The 26,717-nt window shown below is 47.2% G+C and overlaps 1 protein-coding gene across 6 annotated transcripts in view; it reads left to right on the forward strand.

Annotated features, from left to right (window-relative positions):
• Positions 1-11,049: 11,049 nt before the first annotated feature.
• The window catches only part of PLEKHA7 (pleckstrin homology domain containing A7), a 90,521-nt gene continuing 74,853 nt past the window's right edge, over positions 11,050-26,717 (forward strand). For 3 of the 6 annotated variants that reach the window (XM_075187587.1, XM_075187586.1, XM_075187584.1), the window contains exons 1-3: positions 11,055-11,240; positions 11,314-11,390; positions 13,458-13,515. In XM_075187587.1, coding sequence (XP_075043688.1) covers positions 11,155-11,240; positions 11,314-11,390; positions 13,458-13,515 — 221 coding nt within the window. In that variant the 5' untranslated portion in view covers positions 11,055-11,154. Of the gene's footprint in view, positions 11,241-11,313; positions 11,391-13,457; positions 13,516-26,717 lie in introns of all 6 variants that reach the window. The other 3 variants (XM_075187583.1, XM_075187582.1, XM_075187590.1) reach the window with 2 other exon arrangements.

Below are 26,717 nucleotides of genomic sequence, written 5' to 3' on the forward strand. Positions count from 1 at the left end.
TCTCAGCTACACCGCTGTATCTCCTGACTTGTTTTCTGCTCTGCTAGAACATATGAGAGAATGTCAGGGCACTGCAGGAGGTAGGGTATCATTATCATCCAGTGTGATCATACCATCAGATGACAGTAAAAAACAGAAGTGGCGGCGGTCCTGCGGAGCGGGTAATGTGCAGAATGTCGCCTGGGGATCCTTCCCATTATAATGCATCATTTACATACTTTGCTTTATGTTGTGAATTTATTCCTGCTGCTGGATGAGAATATAGATGGAAATTAGTGAGCGGAGGAAACAGCTGCTGTGTAAGACTCTCCGCAGCGCCGTTATCAACAGCTGAACTCAGTAAGACACAACAAAGGAAGTGCTTTATATCTATGGAAGTCCTGGACGGACGATTAGTGTCATACGTACATAACGTGATACAGGAGACGTTCTAAGTGTCCAATAATCACATGGAATAAGATCCCACATGTGCAGAATTTGTCGTATAATAATCTCAGGAGGGAGAAAAGTTGCTGCTTCTGGTAACAAACTGCGTCTCAACAATAATTATGGGTCTATTTATATAGATGGGTGATAACTATCATTATGTATCGCTACAAGTCTCACTGTACATTATACAGAACCGCTGCTATTTACCATGCTGGGGCTGCTCTAGGACCCCAGGGAAGACCCCCCCTAAGCCTGGAGGAGAAGTATTATGTGCGTCTGGCTAACGCCGGCGAATTTGCATAGCGGTTTGATACACGGCGCAACCCAAGGGCTTTATTTTGTGGTTTCGCTTCATAAATCAACTAGGAAAAAATTATTTTAACTAATCCTAATGTTGCCCAGTCAGCTCCAGCAGACATTTCTGCACGTTAAAACCTTTCAGCGCTATATTGTGAAGACTGGTAACATTATCCTGTGCTCTGCAGGGCGCCGATTCCAACATTCTATCAGTAATAACACAGCAGCATACAATTAAAGATATAGTGATGGGACCCTGCTCCACAGAGCTTACAATCTAAACGAGAAGCAAAATACAAAGAACAATTGCTTGTTTTGTACAAGGTGACATCTGTCTGACCCCAATTGATGTAATATTACTTCACGTGCAATGTGCGCCCACAGATATAAACATTATTTCTCTTTCTGCTGCCTTGTGTATGACAGGTCTGGTCTTCTCTTTGTCTATATACTGATGGGGTCACCGCCAGCAACATCCCGAGCTGAGGATAGTCGGGAGCATATTTAGTGTCACTACCCAAAGGGAACAAGGGGAGAAAGGACATTATTGATAGAATAAATTATGTTTTTCACTACAGCTCCTCTATAATGAATACAGGTACCGCCCAGAAATATTATTATAAAGATCCTATCACCGCGCTCTGAGGATGAGCAGTACGGACCCTGGGGGTACAGCGATCACCCTAATGATCCCTGTACTACAGACTCATTGCTGGAACTGGCTCTTATCGGAGCCACTGTCCTGGTTACATTATATCATCACTGCGATAAGAAATGATAAGTTACATACAGAAAATAGAGGGGTCATAAATACACCCCAGTAACATGACCTGCTGGGTAACTGGAGACACTATTCTGTATATAGTAATAATACAATACATGGAGTTCTCTGGCCACCTCCAGATGTTCTCACTTGACCCAACTAAACAGACCTTGGTTTCAAGTTATTATTTAATATAATCTATTTAATGTTTAATTCACCTGGCAAAGAAGTGTAAGCGGAGTGTTGTGTCCGTTTGGGTCATGTTGGGAGTGATTACCAGCAGATCCCAGTATGGCCAGACCACTGTAGAACTACAAGTGCCAGCACTCCCATCCAGCCTCTGTTTCCTAAGATATGCTGGGACTTGTGGTTCCACAGCGAACCACAGGTTACCACCCATGCCTGGCATAAACCCATGTAATAAGATCCTTATTGCCCCATCCATGGCTCAGTAATAACTAGTGATATAATATCTCACAACACCCCCTGATTTATACCTCTAGTGGGCGATAGTTTGCCCTGGTGGCAGAGGGGTTAAACGTTGCGTCTGTGTCACCCCAGCTCTTCTTACACCCACCCCTACATGTGCTGACAGTGTCACCCCTCCCGCTATTGAATAATCAATGAACCTGGCAGAAGCTTTGTCGTTTCTCTCTGTAGGTACAAGTCTGAGTGGGGGATTCCTGCCAAGGAGTGAAAACAAAACTCCTCTGTTTTTATTTCCACTCCAGTCTATTAACACTGCGGGCATTCATACCCACACCCCCCACGCCCTGATTATGCAGGGAACAGCTTTGCATCAGGACACAAACAATAGGCGAAAATAGGAGACAGTAGTGTGTGCCTTGTAGCAGATAGTGTAAATTATATGTATATATATATATATCAGCCATCCAGGGATGTCTCTCCTGTACTCAGGATGTCCCAGTGTTACCTGTCCGTGATACTCGTTATTAGAACCGATGGATGTTCATCTTCTATTACAGACTGCAATACACTCGTGTCTTATATAGGGGCACATTTATCAAAACTCGCAAAATATGAAAAATAGTTTTCAATCCTTATCGCATTGATAAGGATTGAACTATTTCTCATATTTATTAAAAAAGCAAAACAGGAACAGCAGTTCCGAAAAACTGTTCCTGTGGAGTGGAAATCATACTTACCACGGTCTCTTCGTTCCCGAAGCGGTATCTGATGAACGGGGCTCCTCTTCTGACTCCAGTGCGCATGCGCCGAGTGAAACCCTCGGGCATGCGCACAGACATCTCCGCTCTGTCTCTGCAACTATAGTTACAGAGAGAGCGGTGAGTGACAGGGAGGGATCATGTGATCAGTGACAGGGAGGGATCATGTGATCCCTCCACACATGCGCTGTCCAGCTCTACTCTTCGGAGCAGAGCTGACAGCACTGAAATCTTTCAAAAATGATAATGTTCGCCAGCTTCAGCTGGTACATTACCATGACAAGTTACTGAAAAAAACTTTTTTTCGTAACTTGTTAGATTGCGATTGGGAGCAGTCACCTTACTGTAGAATGGTGACTGCTCCCAAAAAACGAAAAGGAATGCAAAGCAGCAGATATCCACAATATCTGCTGCGATGCACCCTTCTTAAATATGCGGGGGACACAGAGGGACATGTATTTTACGGTATCACAATGTGTTAAATATGCCCCATAGTATTTATTCTGACTCTACCACATAACAATGCGCCTATATACACTGTACGCTCCTACACGTATCTCTATATAACCATCATATTACATCCCAGGTGTTCCCAGGACAGGCAGTTTCGATAGATGGGTGGATTGTGTATTGTACTTTGTCACAGCAATGCAGCACCATTAATATAATTGTAAATTAGGGTGTGTGGATCATCCCCCCTTGAAATTTTGAACTTGTGACTACTTTCTGGCTCAGCGCCCCCATCTATCCATAGGTTTTTCCTACCAATACTCTTTGCAGTTTAGAGGCACTATATGAGGTAAGTCTCATATTATAAATTGCTAGTGTAGGTGCCTATCTGAAGAGGTGGCCGTGACGTGGTAGATGGACAGCCACAAAAATCAGTGTGAGATATAAACAAGTAAAAGAGACATCTGCTAAGTGAAGAGTTTATATGCTGAACCAAATCAGTGACTTCTATCTTCCTGTTTCCATTTTACCTGATGAATAATACTCTGTTTTTGCTTTTCCCACTTATTTTCCGGGCCATCTTTGGCTGAATGAAATATTTCATGTAACAAAAATTACAGATTTCAGATTGAAATAGGTGAAGTTGGAGGAAGTGTAATTGCAGATATATTATGGCAACATCCGGTGGGCAACTTAGATAACTCTGAGTAAACAAATCTGTTCTGACAGCCCACAGGGAAAGAGAACACAGGGAAATTCTTCCTTTATTTCTTGGCTTACACCCAACTGGCAGTCATAGGAACATCATGTACTGAGAACTGTGCACACTGCTCCATGTAACGCAGTATTTACATGTTGGTGTGATATGTAGACACATAGAACACACAGTCCACATGTACAGTCAGAAGCCGCTCATCCATGTAGGATAGACACCCTGTTGCCAATCTCCATGCCACCCTGCCAGTGAAAGTCAATAAAACGCAGAGAAACCCCGGGCCTCATTTACATCATCTACTAGGTGAAAGTGCAATTTACAGGTTACTAACTTCCGTCCCACACAGGGACATAACATGAGCTCTTGTGGCCGGTACGGAGCCAGGTGAGCTGTATATTGGCCTAGGGAACTCTACCTTTTCATATTGTGTTTCCCTGTACATAGCACGCAGCACGAGTGCTACTTTACTGACACACAAGCGCTGCTAACAGCATTGACAGAACGGACCGGTGCCGACTTCGTCCATGAAAACTGCATCTAACCGTCCCCTAGGCCAATAAACGCATCTACGCATAGCGCCCGTAGGCCGTTAGCCTACTGACTGGTGAACGCGTCTGCTCCCAGCTCACCTCGCAGAGTGCCGTTGTGAAGAGGGGATGGGGCCTATTTTTTTACTAGCTTTGCCCCCCTCTCCTATATCAGACCACTTATTTCTGGAAGTTACGGTCAGATCGTACATTTATCTCCGCTGTTGCAATGTTTTCTAGGAGATTCCTCTGTCTTATTATAGAATCATAAGTTTGGGGATTTCGGGGGGCGGGTTCTCCTGTAACTAAGAGTACAATCTATCATCCAGTTATTTGAAATAAGCCGCTGAGATTATAAGCACTCCGGCAAAAATCTGTTTAACCAGCGAGATTTCCGCTCAGTGTCTTTCAGTTATCTCCCATTACTTTTGCCATCACTGCTCCGATATTTCATGTGCTGCTCATTGTCTCCGATGACACCCCGGGGTGCCCATTATTTCCAGAGCGTCCTGGTGTCACCCGCCTGCTGCTATACGGAGGTTCTCTGTTGTTATAATTGGGACTAACACTCCGGGTAATTGACTTCATTATTAATTATTGTTCTCTTTCTGTCCTAATCACTTCCTGGGAGCAGCGAGTTAGCTTGGAACACAAATATGTTATTTATTTCATATTTTTATCGGTACGACTGTGGGAGATGTATCCATCTAGGGAGCCCCCATATCGGTCTCTCTACACGCACTAAATATTGGGGTCAGTTACAGCCCTGGGCTACGCCAGGGCACAGGATCTTGTCACTCTGGCAATTTGACGCAGGTGGCGTGAAAGATGGCAGCAAATGGTGCACACTGAGGCTGAACGATCCACGTTCTGGATGTGTTATAAGAAAAAAGTAAATATGGCTCGATTTTGAGTATGCAGTGAATCCAGATAGAAGGGGCAATCATGCACCTTGGTACAACTACACTGTACTGCAGGGGGGGACACATGTAAAATGTGATGACAGATTTAAAGTGGGGAGGGGGAGGGGGGGCATGTACCAGCTCAATACTAAATCACAGTGTAAAATAATGCAGACAATATCTGTCTGGCAGCCAGTATGCTCCCTGCAGGCAACATAAATCAGCCGCTTCCCCCGTCCTCCATGTATCACAACATGGTTCATCCTGGTACAGATTTGCTCCCATCAGCTGAAGTTGCCCCTAACTGGGGTGAGCTGATAATGGTATACTCATAGTATATCGTCCTATAAGGTAACAGCCGATCTCTCCTGGTTCTGGTGATGGCAAATTGATTTTACCTTATATAATTTTCCTTCCCATTGGAATCAGCAATGATGCCAGTGGCTTCTACAGTGTTTCCTGACGGGAAGGGTATCTTTCACAATGACAGTGCCCCAGCTAAAGAGATCTTGTGGTCCGCCGTTGGTTTGATGGGTAAGACACCGATCTTATCTATATGTTGTTCTCAGCCACCAGATCCCAATCCAATCCAGCATTTATGGGATATTCTGGAATGAGTACTGTGACTGTACTTTATATCACTGCACGGCTCGGGTAAGTGATTCCAGACACTGGAAGACCCACTGCCCTGGGGCCAGAAAGCTGGTGACCCAATGCTTCATTAAGTGACTTTATAGTGGTGTTTTCCTGTCCGCTCCCTCTATGTATGTATATGGTTGTTGAATAGGGATTGTGCAGTATAGGAAAAGCCCTTATCAATTAAATATAACCCTGAATACAGTATATAGGAAAACAAAAACTATGGGGTAATGAAAATGCATTTACAGGGGAGGTGTTGGGACATCATTTAATGTTCCAGATGTTCCTCTGGGGTCACACGTTGTATTTTATGGGTGAGTGCCGGACGCACAGGGGTTCAGCATCTCATCAAAGTCCTAACAGACATCTGAGTGAACGGGCATTATTGGTACTTCCTGAGGTCCATCTAACGGAGGATGAGACAGTGAGTGATGTGCCCAATATCACCTTCTTCTCCACCTGCTGGACTCTCAGTCATGTGACTTGTGGGTTGAGATCTTGGTGCTGTGTATGTTTACAAATGCTGTAAATACACTGTTCACGAGCACGCTCCCAGCTGCCGTGACGTTGGGGTGTTCGCTGTATGAGGTCACACACGATTTCAGCCCGCAGTCTCTCTCACCTATCACACAGGTTCTAGACCTACGGAATCGCCCCCAAACACAGCGCTCTCACCCCCCCACACACTTCAGGTTCTGCCACCACCTATTGGGTACGGGCAATAGGACCCCAATATACTGTCCCACACTGGCACACAAGGCTTCTAGTTCCACACACTAGCAAGACCCACACCAGCACACACAGGGTTAACTCTTCACACCTCCAGACTGTTACACAAATGTAAATACAAGCACACACAGCTTGTTAATCAAATGTATCAACAAATCACACACAGGGTAACCTGGACGAGCAATCTCTTCTAAACGGGCTAATGGATTCTTTAGAGTATCAAGGACGCAATTTATTAAATTTTAGATTTAATATACAAAAGGTACAAGGCATTCAGATATAAAGGAAAATAATGAATAACAATTAATAAATTTGACATAACAAGCAGAAACAGTTTAAAATAAAAAGGATTACATTCAGATTTGCACTTACATGAATTGCATTCTGGCCAAGGGGATTTGGCTAGGAGGATGGACAGCTTATCAATGTAACTTGATTTCCCCGAAAGTCTGACAGCTTTTCCCCTCAGAACACAGATTTTTAAGCAAACTCAAATGGGTCGGCGTTCACAGGGGCAGTGTGAATGCTAATGTGGGGGCGGAAATGTCCCCTGGGTGTAACCTCAGGTTTGGTCAAACTATTCCTAAGTTTTGACCTGTTGGTAATTTTTCACAGATATATCTCAGAGAAATAACACCCCCCTCAATAAACCGGTCATAATCTCCCGCACGTTTAAATACCAAATATGATGAGATTACAACAACATCCAATCCCATCCTGGAATACATGTGCCTATGGCTGTTCCCTGTGCAGTTGGTATCTATGTTTTAAGACCCTTGTGTGGTTTTTGCCCCTCAGTACGGAGTGCCATCCAGATTTCCCCAAAATATGAACTATGACAACATTTTCCTTTGAAGGTCATATTTCTATATACCTGCATAGAGACCATGCAGATTTTTATACCAGAGTCTCCAAGATTTACACCTAGGCGTCTGGCTCTCCAATTTACACCCATGAGTTAGTTTGTGTTTACACTACCTATTGAAAGGAAGTCAATTAGCTAGGGAAATACAGGATCAAATACAATGGATGTCTGTGATCTGCATATCTTAAGCTGGTCTCTGCACAAAGGGTTTACCTAACTCAATTACCTGCTCCTGGGCTCATTTGGTCACACATTTATCTGAGTTGAAGGATCAGGTTAATTTAGGTATTCATGCAAAGATTTATTTGGGTCTTGACATTCAATATTCTATTTAAGCATATCAGATTTATGCTCTCATCCTGATACACATGTTAAACACTTTTGTAAGCATCATGCTATTTATATTAGTTTTTCTTGTGTTTTAACATGCGACAAATACATTGCTAACGTCAGTGTGTACGTAGCGTAATGAGTTCTAGGTTCACACGCCTGATTCATGTTCAGGCGTGTGTCTATTTGCGTACTGTATCTTGCATGAAATAGCTCCTGTCCACATGCACAGAAACCTTCATTACGCCAATGAATACAATTCATGTCTGAACACAAATAACACAACTGTCTACAACTTGAAAGGCGGAACAGGGCTGGAAAGGGGCAGACAAATGTAGGCAATGTGCAGTAATGGTGTCCTAAGACGCAGATGCGGCGATTCAAGTCCTGGAATTCTCGTTACTAAGCAGGGCAGGTTTAAATGCCGACTGATGACTGTCACAGTATCGTCTTTTATATTGCGTACTTACACCCAGATACAAATGTAAAGGTATCTTGAGATCCGCTTGGATTTGAATACGGCTGGGACTACGCTCTAGTTCTGTGATATTTTTTTTTTAAACGCAAGTAGCGTTCGGACCTGAATCAGTCCCCTAATAAGCAGTTTACCAATTTGAGCCACAGTTTCAGAGTGGGGGATTTTGTGGCTCCGTTGATCAGGATTACTCTGAGGGCATGGAACGTCAGGAATCTCAATATGGGTCTCATATTTAATAGTTATGAGTCCTCCACCGCCCCCAATACCCATGAAGACGGGGAGTCATTATTCAGTCAGTAATCCCTTAGAAAATGAAAGAAAGAACCTGCTGCTGATAGGTTAGTACAGAAATCCCACCGGCCGAGGTGACCAGTCCGCCGTGCCTGCCTTCAGTTGGGTTTTCCTGCTGGAACCCCAATATGACATCACCGGGTTCCCATCGAATGTTAACGTGCCATGGGCACTGACACGTTGGTCACTTTGGATGCTATGTTCAAACTCAGATACCCCACTTGACCCCTTACCCCCAACCCATCAGCACCCATTGGGTCTCACTCTTTTCATGAAGCACATTTATAGACGCTCTTCAACCACTATAATAAATGGCTTGATACATATACACACGTGACGCACATAATGCACACGCTCCCATGAGCCTGGCATTGTCCATGGGGGCCAGCGGTGTCACAGTGAGCAAGTGGTGGTGTTTGTACTGGAATAGGAACACTTGTGCAATATAAGGAATAAAGCAGCCTATCCTGTAGGTTACATATTGCATAATGTCTAGTTACTGTATAGGACGGCGATCTGGCAGCGGGTGTCTAGGGGGTGACAGTTCTCCGACTAACACTCTGATTGAGCATCTAAGAGAGACACGCTATAGTGTACTGCTGGAACCATAATAATCAACCTATGGACCCGTTCCTGTGACCTACAGCTCCAGTATATCATATGCTTCATTTATTTCAACATCTCTCAGAATATTGCTCATTAGATCCATTTAACCCCTTCACTGCGGAGGGTTTTCTCACCCCTTTGCGGAGCCTATTTTGGTACTTTTTGGGCTGGTCACATTCCACCATCAATGTCATTAATTTGTTCATGCAGTAAGCACACAAATTATACCTTGTTTTTTATCAGAAGACTTTTACTTTTCAGAAAATACCATCATTTTGTCCTTTATTAAAATTAGAAAAACTGCATCAAATACAGGTAACCCTGAGTTTCCTGAAGCCAGTAGGGGGGAGATCTGGGCATTATAACCCCCCATCTCTGGACTTCCTAACGCTTTCTATAGTGTAGAGTGATCACCTGACAATAATCTCATTATCTTCTGTCAATCAGGGGTCCCCCTGATTCTTAGGTGCCAGGAAGGTCTCCCCTATCCCCTGGCTCTACTTCGTTTTCTGTAGTGCTGGCATCACTTGCGCGATGACATCATCATTCTGCCGCCTCCTCCCAGTAAATTATATTGGGTGATTTGAACTGATTCAGGATGAGACTGCCTCTTCCTTAAAGGTATATGTACAGGGCGAGTGCCACTTGTCCTTAGCACTGAGGGGGTTAAATTAACCATGAAAGTGAGGAGACACGGAGACCGTGTGCATTATGTGCGTCACGTGTGTGTATGAAGCTATTTATTATATTAGTTGAAGAGCATCTATAAATATGCTTCATGAAAAGAGTGAGACCCGATGGGTGCCGATAGGTTGGGGGTAAGGGGTCAGTTGGGGGCATCTACTCCCTTGCTGGGCCCACCTTGGGCTAGGTCCAGACGCAGGCTGGTGGGGGGCTTCTGCTCCCCTGCCAGTCCCACAGTGGGCTAATCTTGGGCTAGGTCCAGGTGCAGGCTGCGCAGGGGGGGGCTTCTGCTCCCTGGCTGGTCCCGTAGTGGGCTACCTTGGGCTAGGTCCACGTGCAGGCTGGCGGGGGGGGGGGGGCTTCTGCTCCCCGGCTGGTCCCGTAGTGGGCTACCTTGGGCTGGGTCCAGGTGCAGGCTGCGCGGGGGGGGGGGGGGGGCATCTGCTCCCTGGCTGGGCCCGTACTGGGCTACCTTGGGCTAGGTCCAGGTGCAGGCTGCGCGGGGGGGGTCTTCTGCTCCCCGGTTGGTCCCGTAGTGGGCTACCTTGGGCTAGGTCCAGGTGCAGGCTGGCGGGGGGGGGGGGGGCTTCTGCTCCCTGGCTGGGCCCGTACTGGGCTACCTTGGGCTAGGTCCAGGTGCAGGCTGCGCGGGGGGGAGGGGGGCTTCTGCTCCCCGGCTGGGCCCATAGTGAGCTATCTTGGGCTAGGTCCACGTGCAGGCTGGCGGGGGGGGGGGGGGGGGCTTCTGCTCCCTGGCTGGGCCCGTAGTGGGCTACCTTGGGCTAGGTCCAGGTGCAGGCTGGCGCGGGGGGGGGGGGGGGGCTTCTGCTCCCTGGCTGGGCCCGTACTGGGCTACCTTGGGCTGGGCCACCTTTATTTTTTCCCTTTAAAATGTTAGGAATAGGCTGCTGAGCTGACTCTGCCCCCCCTGGGGTAACATTTCCCAGCCCTCCCCTGTTGGGTGCATTTGTCCCACAGTGGTCATGTGACGTCACAGTTCTGCACCTCTCAGTGTAAATGACACAAGTCCGGGGCTGTGTCTGGGAATTTGGGGCACTGGTCTCCCTGTGTCACACTTCTGGGAGGAGGAGGGGGGCCACACACTGATCTTACTGTGCCCCCCCCCCAGACTGCGGGGACAGGTGGAGGGCGCGGGCACGTGCTGCTCTCAACACTTTGTTACATTGTTACCTCGGGCGGCGGGAGCGCGCATTCTCCGGGAGCGCGCGCCCCCTCCTCCGGGTCCCGGGCGGGGGGTGAAGATGGCGGCAGAGGGCAGCGGGCGGGAGAGTTTACCCGAGCTCTGGTCCTATGGGGTGTGCGCGGACGGACGGGTGTTCTTCATCGAGTAAGGCGGGAACAGGTGTGTGAGTACCAGTACCCGGGTACGTGCGAGTAATAACCAGTCTCTCTCCCCGCAGTGACCGAGCCCAGAGCACCACCTGGCTGCACCCCCGCACCGGGGAGCCCGTCAACTCCGGGCACATGATCCGCTCAGGTACTGTACTCCCTGAGTGTGCACTCACTTACTGTGTCACTCATTACATCCACTTACCTGTCCCCTGTCAGCCTAGATCACCTGTCCTGTCACTCTGAGTGTGCACTCACTTACTGTGCTGCACTCATTAGATCCACTTACCTGTCATTCTCACCTGTCAGCCTAGATCACCTGTCCCCTGTCACTCTGAGTGTGCACTCATTACATCCACTTACCTGTCATTCTCACCTGTCCCCTGTCAGCCTTGTTTACCTGTCTCTTGCCCCTCTTGCTCACCTGTCCTGTCACTCTGAGTGTGCACTGAGTAACCGAGCGCTGCACTCATTGCTGCCTGCCCGCTATATCCTGTCGCTTGCTTGTCTGCCTGCACACTATACCCTCTCGCTTGTCTGCCTGCCTGCTATACCCTGTCGCTTGCTTGCCTGCCTGCTAACCCTGTCGCTTGCTTGCCTGCCTGCCTGCTAACCCTGTCGCTTGCTTGCCTGCCTGCCTGCTATACCCTGTCGCTTGCTTGCCTGCCTGCCTGCTATACCCTGTCGCTTGCTTGCCTGCCTGCCTGCTATACCCTGTCGCTTGCTTGCCTGCCTGCCCGCTATACCCTGTTGCTTGCTTGGCTGCCTGCCTGCCTGCCCGCTATACCCTGTTGCTTGCTTGCCTGCCTGCCCGCTATACCCTGTCACTTGTTTGTCTGCGTGCAGACTATAACCTCTCGCTTGTCTGCCTGCACACTATACCCTCTCGCTTGTCTGCCCGCCTGCTATACCCTGTCGCTTGCTTGGCTGCCTGCCTGCCCGCTATACCCTGTCGCTTGCTTGGCTGCCTGTCTGCTATACCCTGTCGCTTGCTTGGCTGCCTGCCTGCCCGCTATACCCTGTCGCTTGCTTGTCTGCCTGCACACTATACCCTCTCGCTTGTCTGCCTGCCTGCTATACCCTGTCACTTGCTTGCCTGTCTGCTATTGCCTCTTGCTTGCCTGCTTGTCCCCTAGTCCCTCTTGTTTTCCTGCCTGTACGCCTAGGAGAGGCTTGTTCTCCGTCCTGGTGGTATACTGTTAGGGAACATTATCTCATAAGCAGAGTCTTCTCTTGTGGGATAACTCTCATGGTTTCTGCAGTACAGATGATTTCTGTTCTTGGACCTACATCTCTCACTGGCGTCTCTAGGTGACTGGTACACAGAGATGGCATCTGTCAGGACGATGATAAATGAGGGCACAGCAGGAGTCGGGTTATCGGCTGTCTGTGAGGGTTCAGTGTTGGCTCTGCTCTTAGTGTTTGTTTCTGGGAGATAAGTCTTTGCACTCTGGTAAATTCATTGAAAATGCAACAAGTTGGTCTCCCGACAGCGTCGCATGCTCCCTCCTGACCGATGCGTTTGATAATCCACATTTTGCGCTGCTTGGACCTAATTACTATTGTTAAAGTGCCATGCGTCTGGTGAGTGACAGTTCAGCCGCTCGTTACTGTGGTGATTTCCAAATGAGTTTAATGATAACTCAACTAACACACTATTAACCCGTTCACTGCCAGCGGGCTGAGATTTCCATGTTCTACACACATGTCATTGTGCTCCATATATCAAATGTAATTGCAGTTCCACAAATCTTAACCTCTATCGAAGTGTGAAAACCTTTACATATATATATATATATATATATATATATATATATATATATATATATATATATATATATAATGTGTGTTGTTATTATGGTCACTCTTAAGGTGTATCGGTTTTCCAAATTTTCACCATATTGTAACTAAAGCCACTTTATTTACGCCTTCCGTTCTCAAGACGTTAATAAACATTCATTAAAGATGGCGACTCTGACAGTGCGTCACAGGGGTCCAGAGATGGTGCCGTCCATCCCCACCACATAACATGCCGATCACAGCTCTGTGAATGACATAGTGTAATCTTGTTGGACCCTCAGGTGATTATATATTACAGTTCTGGGGATGGATCATGTGATCACCCCCCCCCCCCCCCCCCCCGCTCCGTCGTTATGTGATGGGCGTCAGCCCCTCTTGTGAGTAATGTCTTATACCCTTGTTCTTTTATTTCCAGATCTGCCCCGAGGTTGGGAAGAAGGATTCACGGAGGAGGGTGCCAGCTTCTTCATAGAGTGAGTGCCTCCGGGTATCTGTGTGTGTTACATGTGGGCGCTGCTTTGTCTTGTCTGCTACCTGCAATGTTCCCTAACCTCAAGTGGAAAGTGCCCTATTAAAGGGGCAACTATTCTGTGTGTACTTGTTGGAAACAGGCTGCGTATAGGGGATGCTGGTTACTGCCGATCCAGGCTCACAGATCGCTAATTCCCAGCAGCCGCATCTGCTGAGATCCCTCTCCTGGTAACTACTACTTCAGCTGTATGTTACACTCCTGACAGCTGCTGGCATTGTGCAACTTGTAGATGTTTGAGACGTGATTCCTCCGGTGTAATAAAGTGTTGGTTGTAGAATGTGGATAAACCAACCGGGGTAATCTGTACAAGTGGCGTCAGAATGGTGTTTTATCATTTATAGGTTTAATGTTTGTTTTTAATAATTTTTAATGTTTCCTCAATGTGGCTAAAAGTTGGTCAGTAACATTATGACGTTGTCAGAAAGTTGTGTTGTATGAAAACATTGTTTATAGAGTTTGTAAAATAACAAGTTGTGCTGAAAACTCTTTTATTGTGTATTTTTGATGCGCTCTATAAATTTCTGTTGTCTTTTCTTGGAGCAATTTGGAATCGTTCTGACTTCTGATGAGTGTGATTTGTAGTAGACTTTGTATGTGTGGGGTGTAGAGTTTATTCAGCATGAGTTTACTCCTTTAGTGCACATTGAGTATAGTTCCCCTCACCACAGTAACACGGAGCGCCCTCTGGGTAATTGGACTACTACCATGGTGAAGTCTGCACCCTCTGGCGATAACGTGCTCTGTCTGGTGACTGTGGCTGAGATGTGTAAACATGTTCACCTAGTGCCAAGCTAGGAGGGGGGCAAGCTGTTCCTGCTGGGAGGGGTCTGAGCCCCTCTTTGCTGGGAGGGGGGTCTGTTCCTTGCTGGTAGGGGGGTGTGAGCTGCTCGTTGCTGGGAGGGGGGTGCAGGCTGCTCCTTGCTGAGGGTTAGAGCTGTTTATTCTGTGACTCTCACACCATGTGAATGTTGAGCTGGACGCAGAGGATTTGCTGACAGCCAATCACATTGGATCTATGCAGATTAGGAGACTTGGGGGTGGGGGGCAGAATTTGCGGAGTAGTTTGAGTCCTGATTAGTTCTGGTTAACTTGGCGAATAATTATATCCCTTTTATGTACCTAATGCAGTCATTACAAGTCGTCAAAACAGCATTTTTAACTTATTTTACCTTTAATGTCAGAGTTGTTAATAGAATATAAGTTTCAGGGAAGAGTAAATCCTGTGCTTCCTTCTCCTTGTATGTGCAATAAATCTTCCACTTGGTGGCTGTATACACAGTGCAGTGCTGGGGAGAATGTTCATATTCCAGAAATAACCCTAATGAATCCGTCCCTTGTTATAGGAACTTGCGGGTTTTACATGTTTGCTGTCCATGTATGTTGTCTTACAATCTACGTACATGCAGTTGTTTATCCTGATGAACCCAAAGCTGCCCAGGTATTTTACAGACACATCACAAGTTCTGGCCATAGATTGTGTTGGTTGTCTCATCACCGCGTTAGAAATGAATTGTATTGTTCTCTGGTTCCTGCCGTTCATCTCACAAGGTCGCCGGTTCTTATATAATGATATATCCAGGTTATATGATGCCGTGCCTCTGTGGAGGGGCATGTAATAAGTGTGGTTCTTTATAAGGGAGTATCGCATCACAGCGTCACAGTATGTCCTGTGTGCGGGTAACGTGTTATGCGCTAGCTTAGTGTGTTCTATCAAGGGTAACATCTAAGGGAGTACCTGTATATAGTGCAGTGAGTGGTTTATTAGGTAGGAAATGCTGTAACTTGTATCATTATATCAGGAGGAAGCTAGTCCAGTATATCTGTATATCAGTATACATCTAGTATATGTATATCCATATCTATCTGTTTATATTCTTCTAATCTGTCGATTATTTGTAGCAGAATTGAAGTGATTGAAGTAACTATTTACCCGTTTTGAAGACATCTTTTCTGGCCATTGAATAGACCACTTTCTGACTTACATGAACTAAACGTAGGAAGAGTTTTGGGGGGGGGGGGGGCAGGAGGTTGAGTGACCAGTGTCTCTAAATGAACTGATCACATGATGCTCTGTGACCCTAAAACCTAGCGCCTCCCCCCAGCCCGTGGAGCAGTGTGTACAATGCGGACCGCAGCACTTATTGCGTCACTGCAGACAGGGCTAATACAGACGCTGCTGGGGATTTGGCAGCGTACCTGTAACTACCATGATGTGAGTAAATGAGGGATACAAAGTATATAGTTAGCAGTAGGCTCCAGAATTAATAAATTGGTTACCATCCCATCATGCTTTGAGTTTGTATGAAATCCCAGCGTGAGAGAGACCCCATCCCCCATGTTCTTGGTAATAATCATCCACCCTACGAGGGTTACATGCAGGGACCCCTTACACCCACCGCGGAGAACAGGGCACAGCGGCTGCCCTGTAGTGAGTCATACGGTGCACACGCAGTGTTGCTGCGCTATAGAGATAGGGACTGTACACACAGGTATCAGTGTAGGGACACTCCCGCTGTGTACACATGTTTCCTGTAGGCACAAAGTGCCAGGAAATAGTTAATGGTTTGTTAATCTGTGAAATGACCTTTTCTCTCTGCGCAGGAATGTCACTTTAACTTCTCCTCCTTGTTTGCATTTTATTATGTCACATACTTTGTACAGCGGATGGAAGACGGCGATAAGACGGAATCCAGTGTAGTGTGTGATCTGCTGTATTTGTGTATAGAATATATGTGTAGTAGTGTTACTGTGTGTGTGTGTGTGTGTGTATATATATATATATATATATGTATGTATGTATGTGTATTACTGAACCTCTGTATATGTAACATGCAAAATATAAACCCCTGTAAATTATATCTTTATATTTAGCTCTTTGTGACCTCACTTGTGTGTTATAGGAAGTAACCTGTTCCTCTAGTGCGCTGTATGTAGGATAATGTTCCTGCTACTGACTGTAATATGATTATTCTGAGACCTTTACTATTGTTATGATCTAAAGCAGGATCCACATTCTTATACGTCAGTCTGGCAGGTTTGGGTATCGAGTACGTTAGAAATGTCCTGTTCAGCATTTATTATCCATCTTATGCTGGTCCCTGGTGCCGGGGTTCTCCCCAGTCTCCACCTTGTGGAAATGTCCACGGTTCAGACGTTGGGACAGATCGGGATCATAATTTGTTCCGTTCCTCTTTCCAGTAAACAAGATGGCGTCTCCTGGACGTGAGCGATCACATGATCTTCCTTTTATTTCATGTAAAGCCAGGACCCATGTGACCTGTCGGTGATGGGCGCATACCGTTCAGCTCCTGTCGGTGAGGTAAATCTGTTTATTCCCTCACCCGCTTTATTTGGGAACGTCAGGAGTTTTAAATTAGGAGAAAATAAATGAGTGATATTCAGTTGGGTAAAAGGGGCCTATGACAGCCGGGACACATCCGGGACCAGCACTTTCAGTACAGATCCCTTTTATATGAGGCTGTAGACTACGACCCCCATGGTCTTTATCCGGATGGGGGTCGTGGCCCCAGGCCGTGGGAGAGATGCGGGAGACCATGTCCAGCTCTGTACACACTGACAGCAGTGTACTCTGCCTGTGTTATCACATAAAACCTTTCTGTGTGCTGTACAATAATATGACTGTTCATCATTCAGCTCAGCGTTGACCATTTTGTTCAGAATAATGGCTAATAAAGTTTTATCGGAACAGATTGCCACGGGCACTTACAGGGTCAATTACCTTAATGGTTATGGCGGATTTCATGTGGCTGCTAACGAGGAAATAAAATGGTCGCAGCACGCAGTCCTCTGCCGCATGACTGGTTTTCCAGCTTCTCTTTATCTTTGTGGCTTTCAGTGAAGTGTTTGGACATTTTCCTGTTTCTCCGCATTGTCAGATCTTCGCTATACAACAAAATCCGTAGTGACCGCTGGGTGTGACCTGTACAGAGCTCTCTGTCTTATTAGGTGGTGGAAGTGGCCATTCTGTGGGGGAGACGCAATATTCATTTTCTCTGTCACTGCGGCCTGGTCACGTCATGGAGGCATGAGGCAAGAGGTGAATTGGACAACTGTATCCTCATTTAATATTAGGTTCCACCTGTAACATGGCCGTCTCCGCTGTGTCAATGTGACTGGTCACTGAGGTGACATGAAGCGTGTTCACTACGTAGAAATGGCTCCAAACGCAGTAAGACAATTATATGATATAGATGTGATGCTGGTAATTATAATCCGCATATTAGAGGTAATGTCAATATTATAAACTGTATTTCACTGATTCATGTAAAATATTGTCCTTAGGAGTCATACAGAAACAACCAGATATTACATGTGTGTCTCTCATACAGGGGAGTGATCATATGTACGGTGCACATGTGATATTACATGTATGTGGCGCTCATGCAGGGGAAGGATAGCATGTAAGTCGTGTTTGGTCCACGTGTGATATTACACATGTGTGGGTTTTGTACAGGGGAGTTATAGCATGTTAGACATATGTGTGGTACACTTGTGTTATTACATGTGGGGCTCTAATGCATGTATGTCATGTGGTAATCCCCCAGGTCACACGGGGTTAGAAGATGAGTAATAAATGTTGAATAATTGTGTCTGTTAATCCACAGACAGGTCCCTGGGTGCGGCCCATCAGGAGGGGAACGGTCATGGCAAATCCGGGATTAAGTGTTGGCGTTAAGTGCGGATCAGCCAGTTAATGTTTCATTGTATTTCCCTAATGAGGTCTGTGTTATTACATGTAACACTGCTGATTACTTGCTGGGACTAATTACGTCCAAGGGCCTAGTTCACCGGCATCTGACGTAGTGATGTGTCTACAACATTTCTACAACACGTGGTGTATCCAGTACGTTTTATGTGTAGAAACTTTCTACATCTCAGCGATTCCCTGCTCTCTTCACATGTTCTGTTACCTGTACAGACCTGATAATGAGAGGAGGAGGGTACATGTTATCGTACACATAGTACAGTATCATATGTGCAGCCGTACATACATCTGACATGTTTTCATTCCCACGCGCAGTAATTTGGTAAGTAGAACGTTAGAAGTAATGCAGATAATAAAGGTCCTGGATGTATAACTCGGCACCGTGTCTGTCCCACAGATCTGCGCTTATTTCCTCCTCATTCTGATTCTTCTCCTCTTTGTCATATTTACCATTCAGTAGACTCAGTTTAATGTACTCCTGGCCGAACCCTTCCCTGCCTGGTATATACCTGGTAACGAGGTCCGTAGCTTGATGTCTGGGTCTCTGTACAGTCACACACCTGCGTGCAGGAACAGAGCCCCGCATTCCGTTAGAGAGCGTGGAGTGTGTGACATGTTTCCAGATGTTCCATATGTTTCCCGGCAGTAACTCTGTCGTCTGTTACTGGAGAACGGATATAATGAGGCCTCGTAGGTAACAAGAGGTAAATAGTATTTAATGCCTCAAAAATCCATCTAATTTGATCTTAAAAATCTGAAACAAATTTTTATTCCACTTTAATTAAAATAAATAAATTGTTACATTATATAATATTTAAATATTCCTCCTTTTGTATCCGAGGCCCCTTATCCTCGTCATTGGGAGAATTCCTGCTCCCGGATCGGGGGGTTCTAGCGCTGAAGCCCTCCGATTGCTGTAGTTTAGGACTCCATGTTGCTGTCAGAGCACTGCGCCGGTTTGTAGCGTCACTTCATCGATCTTTCAGCAGAGCGGGGTTTCGGGGCCTCGTGATGGTTGTTTTTGGCGTTTAGCAGTTAATTCAGTGCTTAGCTTCAGGTCATTAGAAGCGTTTACCACAGTGATACCCCCATTTATAGTGACCCCCGTCAGAGATGTGCCATGTAATATATAAAGGACGCTGTGATTTTCTCTGTTCTGTGCGCACAGTGCGGCGTAGGGAATATATCGTGTCTGAAGCCGCAGTGTTTGTTCAGTGTGTCTTTGTGTCGTCTTGTTGGATGTGTCTGTGTGTTCCCGGAGATCTCCGGATTACATGTCCTGACTCGTATTAAACGCACAGTCTTGTATTGTTATATATTTACCCTGCTCGCCACAGGATATAAACAGCCCCTTAATGTAGCATGAAATTTTCTATAGACACAACTACTAGTGACGCTGATGTTACTGTGTGTGCGTGACGTATATCTGATATAGGCCAGTTATACTGATACTTTATGAGTTTGTAATCCTATATCTCACAAGGAGACATGTGCAATCCTGGGGTGTAAATTTGTAATAAAGTAAAACTATATAAGAAAGAACAAAGTATAAACACTGTGTACACGAGAGCATTAGCCAGGTGCATATATAATGGATGACGTCACTCATAGGAACACATAGAAGTGAGCCTTTAGCGTATATTACATGTGAAGAGGACACGAGCTTACAGAACGTGTGCACAGATCACACAGCTGGATGATGACCGTCTCATTCCTGCGGCTAGGCTTGGCGGCTGTTCCCCTGCGGCTAGGCTTGGCGGCTGTTCCCCTGCGGCTAGGCTTGGCGGCTGTTCCCCTGCGGCTAGGCTTGGCGGCTGTTCACCTGCGGCTAGGCTTGGCGGCTGTTCCCCTGCGGCTAGGCTTGGCGGCTGTTCCCCCGCGCCCTGCGTGGTAGGCTGGCGGCTGTTTCTGAGACATTGACCACGTCACAGGGGGTACCTCCAAGACCATGCAGGAAAGGCGTCCGTAAATCATATGGAATAGTTGTCAGATGGGACTTGTCGTTGTATCTGAAACCGTGGCTCACCAGATGGGGAACTACAAGTCCCAGTATGCCTTGCAGTCAGAGGCTGCCATGTAATTAATTGCAATTTGATTATGGGTATCCTTGTTTGTCTTAATGGAGTCTTAAGATAGAAAACATAACACTCCCGGAATGCCCTCCAGCTATTTATAGCCTGTGTTATATACGTAGCGGGCTCAGCCTTCACTACGGCCCAGTGTAAGACCTACTTTAAGGTTCATCGTCTTATAATATAAACGGTTACCTATATTACAGCAATGCCTGACAGCCGCCTTACATCAGACATCTATATACTTTAATAGGGGATAAGAGGGAACAGATCTGAAAGTGAAGCCGTTCAATAGATGTGTCCAGGATCGGAGGGGTACAGCTGTCACTGTGGCTGGGTTGTTTTATTACGGTGTGATATCTGTGTGCCGTCGCCATGCACTTGTGTATAAATCTCTCTTCTCGCCGCCGGCTGCTAAAGACGCAATAAAACTGTCCGAGCGCCCTGTCATTGTGTCTGTAATTTATACGTATAGACTAATAATAGCCGCTGTGCCGATCCTCATATTCCTGCCAGATTTACTGTGACAAATGGAGACATCTCAGGTGGAACTTTGCATCTTCTACCATGTCCTGTGCTGCAGAATACACATTTATCCAAGGATGTCCCAAGACTGGGTGTATTCTTGTCTGACAGGCCCTCTACCACACGAGCCCCAGCTGTGATTGGTCTTCCTGTCATTACCCCCGGCTGTGATTGGTCCTCCTGTCATTACCCCATGGCCAGGACTCCGGCCAGGGACCGGTCCCTTACAGAGGGGGTAATGCGGCTTTAAACGGACACGATAATCAAAGTGTCACTTAAAGTTTGTGATTTTTATCTTTCAAAGCTTCTTTTAGATGGTTCTTTGTGTAGATATCAGGTTTTCACAAACTTTTAAAAACTTTTCTTTTTTTTGCTTATTTTTTGTACAGATAAAAATACGGCGGGGGAGATCCAATCAGCCGGGATGTTCCTCAGAACATGGCGGCTTCAGGATTTTTAGTAAAAATCTCAGCTGACTTTTTTCCCTCGCCCCATAGAAGAGCAAGAATAAAATGAGAGGAGGATTTACTATCATTGTGGTAAAAATGTGCAGTCGCAACGTTCTGAGGAAGATGGCGGCTGATTGAATCTCCCCAGTGTGTACAATATTACCTCCGGCAAAGATATCAAACGCGTATAAAACGTGACCCCTAATGTAGAAGCGTTAATTCCTATAAACCTCATGGGGATCCCTGTAAGCTGACGATGAGCAGTATATTGTGAGGTTCAGTAATTAGAGGCGTGCTGTCCTGTTGGGATTGTTGGATATTAACTAAGCAGGATTAGGGAGTATAACTCGTACCCTTAGGTAGTCAGTGAATTAAGGATAGAGGTTGTAGGTTTAGAGCAAATTTTGTTCCACCTCTACTCATAATTTAGAGAAGAATATGTAAATGGTTCAGGGAATTGGGGAGATAATTCTGGAGTTCCTATTTTTTGTGAGCAATTTTTGATCTTGTAGTTGAGCAGGATTGTGATGTGTTACAGTGAGGGCTGTATGTGACATGTATGACCAGAGATCCACGGGGCAGTACTGTCCGGCCACACGTCACTCTGGCCTGTATGTGACACGTATGACCAGAGATCCACGGGGCAGTACTTTCCGGTCACACGTCAGTCTGGGCTGTATGTGACATGTATGACCAGAGATCCATTGGGCAGTACTGTCCGGTCACATGTCAGTCTGGGCTGTATGTGACATGTATGACCAGAGATCCATGGGGCAGTACTTTCCGGTCGCACGTCACTCTGGCCTGTATGTGACACGTATGACCAGAGATCCACGGGGCAGTACTTTCCGGTCACACGTCAGTCTGGGTTGTATGTGACACGTATGACCAGAGAGCTGCGGGACAGTACTGTCCGGTCACACGTCAGTCTGGGTTGTATGTGACACGTATGACCAGAGATCCACAGGACAGTACTGTTGAGGGGAGGAGTATGGGGGATCGTAAGGGTTAATCCCATCTCTGATCAGCGTACAGCACTAACCTCTGCTGCCAGAATGGATGGTCAGCTCTTCAGCCAGGCCTCAGAAGAATAAGATATACTGTGTTTTATATGTTTTATGGAAGGATTGGTCATTGGAAGGAGAATTGTTTTTATATTAAACTCTTGTTTTCTAAGTTACTAAGCTGCTCTCTCAGACCCTACATCTGTGTGCGGCCCTAGGTCTGTTACACAATGTTCCCTTGTAGAGTGTTGATGAACACAGACCTGTCCTATTTACACAGTATAATCTGCGTGATGCTTCCTGCGGCCGCTGCAGTTGGTGAAACGAGAGCCGCGGTGTCGCATGACACTGGCAACCTCTCTGACGTGCCCAATACTCTGAGCTGGTTATATATATTATATATTTGTGTGTGTATATATATATATATATGTGTGTGTGTGTGTGTTAGGGAATTTAGACTGTAAGCTCCAATGGGGCAGGGACTGATGTGAGTTCTCTGTACAGCGCTGCAGAATTAGTGGCGCTATATAAATAAATGATGATAATAAGGCAAATTGAATGCGTTTCCACGCCGCTACTGTGTTGGACTTACACGCTAGCGCCCCAGACCCCTCTCCAAACGCAAGTATAAGATACGCTATAATTAAAATGTATGTGTAAGATGTGCGCGCAGTGTATCATTCAAGACACATTTCTCCATGGCGCTATGTAAACTAATGTCCAATCAGGCCCATTGTCTCCAGAGTGCTGTCGTGATGTCACCACATATCCAGTGCGCCAGCTTGCGTCACCTCTGGTGCCCGTCCTGTGCCAGTCACAAGAGGCTGAGGAGGAATAGGGTGGAAATCATTCTTCACCCCAGAGACCGCTCAGAAGTCCCCAGCTGTCCTCCCGGGAAGATTTGTGGATGCTCTGTGAGGACTCCTTTGTCGGCGTTCCCTGATTACACCCTGCTTGGCGCAGCTCGGTTACATTAATTAGAGTACACCATCTGTTGGCAATGCAGGCACAATCTGACCTGAGCCCATCATTGTCAGAACTGTAAGAGCGACATAATGCACCATATTTCTGGAACTATTCAAGTCCTCATTCTACAGATAAAGCTTTATTAGGGATTTCAGATGCACATTTGTGCACGATCTGTGTGTGCCAATTGCTCTGGTATTTTCTGCCTGTGATGAGAATCCCGGAGAGATTCCAGCTCCGCATGAGTTTTGTTGTGTTGCTCCGGCATTGTGGTGTAGATCAGCCGTTACATCCATTCATGAGCGATCCCGCCCCGCATACCAAAGTCATGACACAATGCCGCTACCTCACCGACACAATAGATCCACCACTTCCCATTCTCCTCTCATCATCTCCAAGAGTGTGAGCCCTTGTGTCCAGCAGAGCGGATCTGCAAATCTCACTGACGACCATTGTTTCACTATTGCAATAATATTCCCTGCTTGTATTAATGGGATTCCTCACCGGCCCCTATAATAGAGGAACTCAGAATATACTGCTTCATCTAACTCTCGTATTACAGCTCCTGTAAACGGATATAATTATATTCTAGAGGTGAGAGAGGACCAATGTGTTCTGCCCCTACGAATATCTAGCGGTCTGTAATGTGCGCTAGTTCTCCACGTCTGTATGTGACTGTAATAAATATTTTACCAAAAACTCCGGTTTGCCTCTTAGAAAGACACAAGATGTCTGTATGATGTTGGGTTCGTCCGGCTTCCCCGTCTCCTAGGCCCGAGCATTAGCGCACAGGACGCGCAGCTTGTGGCAGACGGGGGAAACCTTTATCTCTGGACTGACTTGTGGTTATAGGAGCTGGCGTACAGCGCTGTATACAGACAATGAGTAGATGAGATCTGTACCGGTTTCACCCGTCATCTCTCCTTCTGCGCCCGGATCCGTGGTTTACAGAGCGGGCAAAGATGGGTTTTCTGATGTGACAGCTTTGTCCTACATGTCTGGGTTCCTCCTGCCCTGTAACGTCCGGACCTGCCAGACATCCGCTATTAGGTGCTTTTTTCGGCATCTAACAGTCCAGTACCTTTATACCTGGTGCTGCTGTGTACCTTTATCTAATCCAGTACCTTTTATACCTGGTGCTGTTGTGTACACTTATCTAATCCAGTACCTTTATACCTGGTGCTGCTGTGTACCTTTATCTAATCCGCTACCTTTATACCTGGTGCTGTTGTGTACAGTGATCTAATCCAGTACCTTTATACCTGGTGCGGTCAGATTTTCCCTGAGTACATTCATGTAGGTTCTATACTGATAATAAATGTCAGTGTTTCTGTACAGAGATGATGTGACACCGGGTTATCTCCAAGCTGAGGGTTTATAACTAAGAGTCCTGGTTTCTGCACACACGATATTAAGGACATCTGTGTCCTTTCAGTCTCTAGAAATCTTCCTGATGAATCCTCCACTGTGAGATCACTTGTCTATTAGCAGCGAGGAGCTGACCCGGAGCCGAGTGACCTCCAGAGGTGTCCTCTGTGTGACTCTCCGCTCCTGCCCCCCATCGCCCTATTCCACCTTCCCCTCCTGACACCATAATATGCCGTCCCCCTCCCCTATAATGCTGATGAATCGACCTGCAATCTCCAGTAGAAGCCACTGACGATATGGAAGTAATCATTTCACAAACAAATATCATCAATGTCTTATTACAGATATTATTCCACTAATCTCGTTCTTTCTCTGTTGGTCACATTTTCGCCGGCTCCATGGACCAGCGCTGTCAGGACCACCTGACCAGGGTATAGTCAGCGCTGTCAGGACCACCTGACCAGGGTATAGTCAGCGCTGTCAGGACCACCTGACCAGGGTATAGTCAGCGCTGTCAGGACCACCTGACCAGGGTATAGTCAGCGCTGTCAGGACCACCTGACCAGGGTATAGTCAGCGCTGTCAGGACCACCTGACCAGGGTATAGTCAGCGCTGTGAGATGCTGAATATATCACTACAAACTATCCAGCACCAGGCGTGAGATGAATGTGTAATGCGGATCTGCCAGGGAGACGGTTTGTGATCTCGTGTTATTAGATGAAAAAGGTCAGTGTATTATTCCAGCCATCCATCATATGCTGCACGTTTCCAGCATTGTATTACTGTCTGCGGCTTCTGAGGATTCAATCTCTTCTCACACAGAAATACACGGCTTCTCCATAGTGCTGTGCGGGCCGTGTAGTCGGGCCTCTCCCCGGGGGACGGTGCGGGCCGTGTAGTCGGGCCTCTCCCCGGGGGACGGCGCGGGCCGTGTAGTCGGGCCTCTCCCCGGGGGACGGCGCGGGCCGTGTAGACGGGCCTCTCCCCGGGGGACGGTGCGGGCCGTGTAGTCGGGCCTCTCTCCCCGGGGGACGGCGCTGGCCGTGTAGTCGGGCCTCTCTCCCCGGGGGACGGCGCTGGCCGTGTAGTCGGGCCTCTCTCCCCGGGGGACGGCGCTGGCCGTGTAGTCGGGCCTCTCTCCCCGGGGGACGGCGCTGGCCGTGTAGTCGGGCCTCTCTCCCCGGGGGACGGCGCTGGCCGTGTAGTCGGGCCTCTCTCCCCGGGGGACGGCACTGGCCGTGTAGTCGGGCCTCTCTCCCCGGGGGACGGCGCTGGCCGTGTAGTCGGGCCTCTCTCCCCGGGGGACGGCGCTGGCCGTGTAGTCGGGCCTCTCTCCCCGGGGACGGCGCTGGCCGTGTAGTCGGGCCTCTCTCCCCGGGGGACGGCGCTGGCCGTGTAGTCGGGCCTCTCTCCCCGGGGGACGGCGCTGGCCGTGTAGTCGGGCCTCTCCCCGGGGGACGGCGCGGGCCGTGTAGTTGGGCCTCTCCCCGGGGGGCGGCGCGGGCCGTGTAGTCGGGCCTCTCCCCGGGGGACGGCGCAGGCCGTGTAGTCGGGCCTCTCCCCGGGGGGTGGCGCGGGCCGTGTAGTCGGGCCTCTCTCCCCGGGGGACGGCGCGGGCCATGTAACAATGTACAGTATTCTCCCCAGAACATTTTGCCAGCCGGTTGGCATGAAGAAGTAGGTGGGGGCAGTGTAATACTTTGCAATAATATTGAAAAATGTTGGAGGTTGATGTCCACACCAGCCAGGACTGGTCTAACACACAATGATAGTTGCACTGCTCACATAGTGCTTGTTAAAACAGGAGAAACAATGGTTTCTTATATTATAATAGGACTCTGTTGGACTCCAAGAGCCGGGTAGAGCGCCTGGGAGTAAGGTGTTGGGGAGAACACTGATGTATTCTGCTGATGTAACCGATAGAAACTGCCGCATCCTCCACTTTATATTATGTATAAGTACAGACTATAGACATATGTGGACTTATCACAGAGCGACTTCACTTAGAGCCATTAAACTACAGCCATTAATA

The sequence above is a fragment of the Mixophyes fleayi genome, chromosome 10, assembly GCF_038048845.1.
Source record: "Mixophyes fleayi isolate aMixFle1 chromosome 10, aMixFle1.hap1, whole genome shotgun sequence".
Lineage (NCBI taxonomy): Eukaryota > Metazoa > Chordata > Amphibia > Anura > Limnodynastidae > Mixophyes > Mixophyes fleayi.